General features: G+C 30.1%; 1 protein-coding gene across 1 annotated transcript in view; it reads left to right on the top strand.

Annotated features, from left to right (window-relative positions):
* LOC100211375 (roundabout homolog 1) overlaps positions 1-3,958 on the top strand; it is a 29,849-nt gene extending 25,891 nt beyond the window's left edge. The window contains exons 16-17 of the mRNA XM_065788850.1: positions 1,450-1,551; positions 1,704-3,958. Coding sequence (XP_065644922.1) covers positions 1,450-1,551; positions 1,704-3,286 — 1,685 coding nt within the window. The 3' untranslated portion in view covers positions 3,287-3,958. The remainder of the gene's footprint in view (positions 1-1,449; positions 1,552-1,703) is intronic.
* The last annotated feature ends 4,774 nt before the right edge of the window (positions 3,959-8,732 follow it).

Genomic DNA, 8,732 nt, shown 5'->3' on the forward strand with positions numbered 1-8,732 from the left:
ATTTTTATAATAAAATATTAAAATTAAGTATGTATAAATAAAAATAAAAATAAAATAAAAATTTAAAAATTAAAAATAGATAAATACAATAAAAATAGTATAAAAAAAGTAAAAATAAAATACATAACGGGAACAAAAAAAACATGTCCCCGTAAACGCCGAATAGGAGTATATATATATATATGTATATATATATATGTGTGTGTATATATATATATATATATATATATATATATATATATATATATATATATATATATATATATATATATATATATATATATATATATATACATATATATATATATATATATGACTTAATAATGATATTTTACATTTTATTAAACTTGCTTTTTTGTCGGTTTGTTTATTTTTTTTTAATTCTTTATTTGGTGTCCACGCAAAACAAACCTAAGGTCAGCGGCAATAATAAAAGAAATCATTCAAAAGTAATTAAAACAAACAGCGCAAAACAAACTTTGGATTTAGCGTAAATAAAAGGAATCTTTTAGTTCAGCGTAAATAAACTTTCTTAGCAGACTGAAAAGTAAATAATAGAAAATATTTAAAAAAGACTTTTTAAAAACAACATTTTAAAAATGGACTAAAAAGTAAAAAGTTAACTATTTCATGGGACCCAAGAACTTTGTGTGCATACGCAACCTGAAATATCCATTAAAGTCAATGACTGAAATGTGGGGCGCTAATAGGAACAAGTTCTACTTAGAGCAATATAAAAAGTGGGAAAAGACAATGAATTTTAATTGTGACAAGTAATTTGAGATACCTGTAATAAAATTGTAAAATAGATTATGTTTGAGGCATTAAAAGGTTAAAATTCACAAGCTAGTCTTGATCAAGAAAATAGACATTTTATTGTCCCAGAATTTAATTTAGATTTGGCTGCTCTATCATCATTATGCTCAATCATAAATTTATGTTTAAATTCATTTTCTGTTAAATTTTTACATCTTTATAGTCTGGATACTGTTGTTTTGTTGATCTAAACATTAGTCAGACACAAAGTGCCTAAAAACAGTTATATATATATATATATGTATATATATATATATATATATATATATATATATATATATATATATATATATATATATATATATATATATATATATATATATATATATAAATTAGTTACAACACTTCTAATTTAATTTTTAGTTGTCTTCAAAAAAACAACTAAAAATAAAAACTTGATAACTAAAAATTAGATGAGTGTTTTTACTAATTTATTATTATTCTGTTCTTTAAGAACATTGAGCACTCTCTTTGTAGAATACACTAACATAATATATATATATATATATATATATATATATATATATATATATATATATATATATATATATATATATATATATATATATATATATATATATTTGAAAATCAAGGTAGATGTTTTTAAATAATAATTTATTAAATTTTGTTTAGAACGAGCTCCTTCTGAAAGTTTTGAATTGAGAGGACCCAAGTCTAGTAACCAAGATGTAGCGTCAGTTAAAGAGAGTAACATTGGGGTGGCTCTAAGAAACGGTGATAGCAATATAATTTATCAGTAAATCATAGTAGTAAAGTAATATAAATAATAAAATAATTTAGGGCAGTTTTTGTTTGGCCTCTTTGATTATGTATTATTTATTTTATTAAACATGTCATTCTTTTTACCTGATAACTTTTATTTATAGGATATATGGTAGATGCTCCTTTGAATAATGAACGTCAATTAACGAGAGATGATTTAAATGATCGCTTTAAAAGTGATTCAAATCAGATATCCCGTTACAAAGCACCTAAATCGCCAGATAATCCAGTTGTTTCACTCAACTCTGAAAATATACCAAAAAAGGATTCTCGTGCTCAAACTAATTCTTTTGAACGTCGTCATGCTGAGATTGTGCGCACAGCAAACAAATCATTTCCAGACACACAACTTGTAAATGTCTTGGAAACTAACCCTCAAGCAACATGGAAACGAGAAAAAGATTCTGATATCAAAACAAGTGCTAAATCTCCAGGCGAAAATACTTTACGAAGAATGGGCAAAGCTCCTTTTAAACCTTTACCTAAACTAGAAGTTTTGAATTGGGCAGATGGATTACCTGACCCTGCAAAGAATGACGGAAGCCAGCAATCGTCTCCTAAGCAGTCTTCAACAGCATCTATGTTTGGCGATAACACAGATTTGCGCCCAGAATCTCGAACATCTCATGGTGGTTCTAATGGGTCTTTAAATAAATATCCTTTTGAAAAACGACGTCGTCGCACATCAAATGCTTCATCCATGATGTCTTCAGAGTTGTATCAGTCAGAAATGGATCCTTCTGCTTATAGTGATGTAGCTTCAGAACGTAAATCAAAGAAAAAAATTGCTCCTCCTCCAATCGATCTTGATGGATTAACAAGTGATATACTTTTACAATGGGCTGATAGTGTGACAAATTCAAGCCCTAGCAGTAGTGGCTCTTCTTCGCCTAGTCGGTTAAGTGGTATCAGCAGTGAAGGATCGTTCTACACAGATGCTGATTTTGCAAACGCTGTTGCTGCTGTTGCTGAATGCAATGGTTTTAGTATGGACTATGATTACTCGTTGCCTGGCATGCCTAGTTCCCAGCCCCCACTTTCTTCTACAAGAAATACTAAAATGGATAAAATTGATCAAGTCTTAGCTCAACGATCTAAGTTAAGAAATAGTAAGCGCCCGGAGTTTGTCCCACAGATTTCTATGAGTAACTATCTTACTGGGTCATCAAAAGGTCCAAATAGTGGGCAAATATCATCAGGAATTCCTCTTTCAACACGCGGTCGTAAAAATCTTCGGTACGGCACAGGTTTTCAAGACGTTGATACTGCATCAAATTCCTCAACTCCTTTAACTGTTAGCAATTTAATGCACCATGACTCGAGTTTGGAACGTTCAAAAAAACCATTAATTGTTTCAAATCAGGAATCAAGTCTAGAAAGAACTAACCGTCGTCGACAAGAGCATGCGGCTTCTCTTGAGAAAAGCATATATAAACCTCGAAACAAACAATCAGCTCCTGATCCTCCTTTATCTTTAACTTCTGCTTTAGAGCGAAACGAATCGATTAACTCAAATTCAAAGGACTCTATTAGTTCATCAAATAAGCACGACAGTGAGGTAGAAAATAAACCAGGGACTGCTGAAAGATTAAAATCTAAAAGGTACATTAACGGTCATAGTTCAAGCAATCAAAGTACTCCTAGCACAATAAGATCAACCGAAAATGAATTACAAAATGATTACTAGTATAAAAAAATTTAAGGTTTGTTTAATAAACCTTTCAAATAAGAGTTAATAACGTTAAAAGTGAACGACTGTTAAAGCTGCAGTTAGTGCTAAAAATGAAAGTTTATTGTTCAGCAAGCCGTGCAGTTGCGTTAGCTTCCATTGACCATCGAGAGATTCATTTTGCTTTTAAAGTTTCAAAATTACTTTCAAAGAAGTTGTGAGTAAAAACTAAGTTCACATTTTTAATTTAAGCAAGTATGATGTTAGGTTTAATTTGAAGACCGAATCATTAAGAAGAATCAGAATCGTTAAGAAGAATTAATATATAACTGACTATTACGGCGTTGCAAAGAAAAGAAAAATATATATATAGATAAATAATTGATTTTTATACATCCATATTTTTTTATAGTTAATATTTTGTTACATAGCCTTAACTTTCACGGCCTTAAAATGTATATTTTTTTTTAAAAAAAAACATGCTTTAAATTCATTTTTACGTGCGGCGTTGATGTTTGGAAGCGTGGCATTTGTCTTAGAATTTTCAAAGCATTTTAATTGTTAACATACTGTTAGTATGTTTTATTTTTTATCGAAAATGATAAGTTGTATCATGTTATTTAATGAATATTATTGTAATTTTTTTTGGACTTTTATTTCTTTATTTAAGTATAAATAATTCATTATTTATTTGTTTGTCTTTTTTTTCACCTATTATACAGTTTTTTTCATTTTTCACTTCATAAAATCTCAGCAATAAACTCTGGATCCTTTAATATCTGCTTACTCAAGAAAAGTATAAAAAATTGAAAAAATAATAAAAACATAACTCGGTTCAAAATAAAAAAGACAAACCGTTTGCACAATTTGCCAGAGCTCGATCAAGACCTTACATTTGTTCCCAATTTATTCGCATAGTTGGTCTAAAAGTTGTTACTTTTTTGATATCGAATCTATTTAATCAAGATAATTAAACGGTAACTTTTCCCCAAAAAATGTGTTTTAAATTTTATTAATTTTTTTTGTAGAACCGTCATTACCGGTGATTACTAAAAATCCGAAATGACTTTTAAATACCATTAACTTTTTTTTTTTTTTTCATGCTTATTTTCATTTTAAAACTCATCCTCTATGAATTAATTTACTTGTTTTTGATAACTAATAAAAATCAAGAAACAATTGGTGTCTAAGCAAGAGGAGATAAGAAAATGGATTTACGAGTTCTATTTGAATAATAATTCGCAATTTAAAATTTCAAAGTAATTCAATGCTGAACAAACTCTAAGAAGCATTATTTACAATGTAATCAAATGTGCTGAGAACGATTAGGAAGAGTGCAAAGAAATGGTTGTCTGGCTGAAATCATAACTCCCAAGGCCATCAAGCGTCTTTAACCATATTTAACCACAGTGACCGGAATTCGATGAGGCAAACTGGTTAAAAATTTGGATACACTCATTCACACATCATTAAATATCTTGCCAAATACACTGACATCAAAATTTATACAAAACAATATACTTGATTGACAAAATAAGCGAATCAATGCCAGCATTGATTGTCTGTATCGCAATTTAAAGAGACTTGACTCGAGCGTTAAAAAGCGCAAGTTTGAACCCTGGTTATCCGGCTGGCCGCTTTTAATCTAAGTATATTTTATTTTTCGTCCCCAACGGCCTCGCAGTCAACAGTCATCTTCAAGAAGGATTGTCTTAAGAGAAAATTAGTGCCGTTCATCAATGATCATCATGCGGTTATGTCTTCCGGCGAGACTGGCACCATTTCATTATGCCAAATCAACTGCTACAAGATTCGTGACATCATTTGTCAAAAAAGTTAACAACCCACCAGCTGTGCCGCAATGTATGAAGGAACTGGCAAGCCTGAAAAAAAAAGGCGCGTTAAAAAAATTGTTACGAAGCAAAACTCGAAAGTGTATCTTGGTGCACCCTCTCCCCTAATAATAAATCACCGTTAAAAAATTAGATAAAACAAACAGTTTAATGAAGAAAATAAATATAAAGGCGTAAAATATAATAACCAATAAAATAATTTAGTAGTAGCGTCAGTTAATTTTATTTAATTTTTTTTTTAATTGTGATTATTAAGAAACCCAAACGGAAGTCTTATCACCGAAGAATCATTAACTAGGAAGTTCCAAATAAGCGACATTGGTACGGAACGTCTCCTTCTTACCAATGTCGCTTATTGGGCTAGAGTCGAACATCAAACCTTTTGGTTTTCGAATCTTGGCGGCTAACCTCGAACCTATTGGTTCTTAGCCAGAACACTAACCACTGCGCCACGCTTGTTCAAATTAGCTCCCAAATTGTTGTTTTAACATTATTGCTGTTATCTCGATTGATATCCTAATTCCTAGCCTGGCTTTGCTTATCTCCAGGGGTTCACTAATTTTTCAGTTAAGTCTCTTAGGAAGAAAAACAATAAAAATATTTTGCTTTATAAAACCATGAAAGTGTAAAACAGATGGAAGTTCATTAAGCCGCAAACATCAAAGCAATTTCGAGCTGTCTCAGGAGTATGTTTGTAACCGACTATATAACAAACGAGTTTCACAAAACAAAAAACAACAAAAGTTCGCTGAAATGATTTTTATTAAAACATTTAAAAAAGAATTCAAAGGATACGCTATAAAGTTTTAAATATTAGTTGTTGTAATGATTCAACAATTCTTTTACTAAAACTAGGTAGTTAAATAAAAACACTTTATTTTAAATGCAGATGTTAGTTTAAGCTTCTTTTCTTTGAATCTTCGAATTCTTGCTTCGAATCATAACACGACATTTGATTAAATAGACAACTAAAACAATTTTTAAAAAATCAAAAAAAAATGTTTACTACATTAATACAAGCCTGAAGTTTCATCAGTTGTATATCATAATTCCATTCATGCTTGTAATACTCCATTCATTTAATATGAATTTAAGGAAAAAGTTGTTATTTGCCGTTTTGTTGTCTATTTTCCACTTTTAATGTTTACACTTGAATATAAAAATTGGTGAACTGTCAACAATAATTGAAAATAATGATTAGCGAACCGTCAAAATACTATATCTTTAAATTTCTTATGAACTATTTTGTTATGTTTTATGTTTTTTTTTTGTTTTTTTGTTATGTTTCATTTTTGTTATGTTTTTCTTCTTTTAAACAGTTTTGAAAATTGGACGATTAAAATAAGACATCAAAATAGAGATAATGCTATTATTTATTTTAATGGCATAAAAAATATGGGCTACGTTGGATCCACTCCAAAGGTATTTGCCAAAAAAATTGTTAGTTGATCCTAACTTATTATCTAACTTTTATGCCTCTCCATTAATTACTCCAATAATTAATCTCTCAAAAAACTCCAATAATTAATCTTCATTAAATAGTTAATCTCATATTCAGCTAAAAATCATCGTGCAAAACTTGGATCAGTAAAAATGTTCCTCGAATTTCTCAAATCAAGAATAAAAAATAAATTTGAAAGATGCAAGCATGGTATATAGTACCAAAATCATGATAGCTTACCAAATTTTGCTGGAAAATGTTTATGTCTATATTTTTTAATTACCTTTGTTAATTGTAAAAAAATTTATAACATCAAATTTATATTAGACCGTAGAGAATTCTTTGGGCACCTAAAAAAAAAAAGAAACCTTTAGTTTTCAAAAATCTGGTCTTTTTACTTTATTTAAAAAACAAAAACGTATTGGACCAACCAGAACCAAAGTTTTGATAGCAACAGAAATTGCCTCTAAAGGTGCTGATGGCTTGGAGGAATTAGCAAAAGTAAGTTTCTATAAACAATTCAATACCGTTGATTGAAAAAAAATAAAAATACGCAGTGCAATCGCTGCATTTCTGAACAGTTTCCCAAACTTTATTTGATAAATTTTGTGTAACAAGCCCAATGGGGCAAGTGGCCTCTCTCCAAAGTTTTCAGTATGAATTTGTTTTATTCGAAGCATTCTTTTATCAATTCATTTTTAGTCACGTTACATGATTATTTCATCAAAAAATGGAAGCAGGCACTTTTGATCTTTGCTTCAAACAATTTTTGATATTCCCACAAAAAAGAAATTGTAGCAAAGTTTTCATGAATCTCTGTGAAACAAGCAATGTTGCTTAAATAACTGTGAAACAAGTGAGCCCACCAATCTCAGAGCCAAGAATGTGATAAAAAACCGTTTTCCTAAATGTTGTCTTCTTTCCAAGTTTTGTTTCTGTTAATTCCGTGATGTGTTCATCGTCTTTAATTTGCTCCCCAGCAAAACTTTTACGCTTCACTTTTTGATGGATTGGAATTTAGAAATAATTTTTAAAGCATCTGCAGCTAATTTTTTCAAAGTTGTTAGCCAATTTTTCACCACAACTTCAATAGTTGTCTTTCTTGCCTGAATGACACAGTTGCAGCAATCAATAAATGTGAGGAATTTCATCTAAATTCCATATGTGAGAACACATTTTCCAAAGATTAAATGATTTGGCTCAACTGATTAGAGAAAGGCCGAATGCTGCTAAGTCTCTGATTCTATCATGTTCCAGATTGCTTATACAATAAGCAAACAAACACACCAATGAGATTCTTTTGCAATATTTCCCAGCGTTGTGAACTAGGAAAGAAGATTTATACACGTTTTGAATAATTCCAAAGAAAGTCTCTGCATCTGTACAGCTTGAGGCATAATTTTGCTCACATAAATTCAATTAATGACAACCACAGGTTGAGAATGAAGACAATGGGTTCTTTATTTGTAGAGTTGCTTGAATACTCTTGACATGTTGACTCCAATGTTATAGCCTTGGCCACGGCAATTTTTAAAATCAATGTTTAAAGTTTCCAAAGTTTCAAAAAATAATTCTGCAAAATCAGATTTAGTCTTCTTTGTATAATATAAAAATATTAAAAACCGCTGTTCTTTTGAAAGTTTTACAGCTTCTTCTTTGTGTACATATCGAATGATAAACGCAGCTTGCTTAGTAAGGCTCACACCAGGAGTGACATCAGTCATAGTTGAAAAATACCTCTTAGACTTGCATTCTCCTGTAATTCGCCTGCAAACCTCAGCTGAAAAACCTATGCATTAATTTTGAAAACGATTTGACAGGTAATGCAGCTGAAGTTGTTGAACCTTGTCCTATGCTTAATTTTTATCACATAAGTCTTGAGAATTGGTCATAATGTGAAATTAGTTTCAGCAATCCTAAGAAACTTCCATTTTGAGAATCTCCAATTAGATCAGATTTTTATAAAAAGTCAATCCATTTTTACCTAGAAACAGAATCACATCTAGACTAGTTCCAGAATTTTTCTCGAGGCAGCTGCTTCATTGAGGATTTTGTGATTGACTAAATGTGGAAATTTGGAACTTGATTTCCAGGTAAAAATAATCGAATTTGAAAACAAAATACTTCTGTCTTTGCAGGGCTAAATAAAATTCAATCTCGCGAAAAGAAT

This window comes from Hydra vulgaris, chromosome 01 (assembly GCF_038396675.1).
Source record: "Hydra vulgaris chromosome 01, alternate assembly HydraT2T_AEP".
Classification (NCBI taxonomy): Eukaryota; Metazoa; Cnidaria; class Hydrozoa; order Anthoathecata; family Hydridae; genus Hydra; species Hydra vulgaris.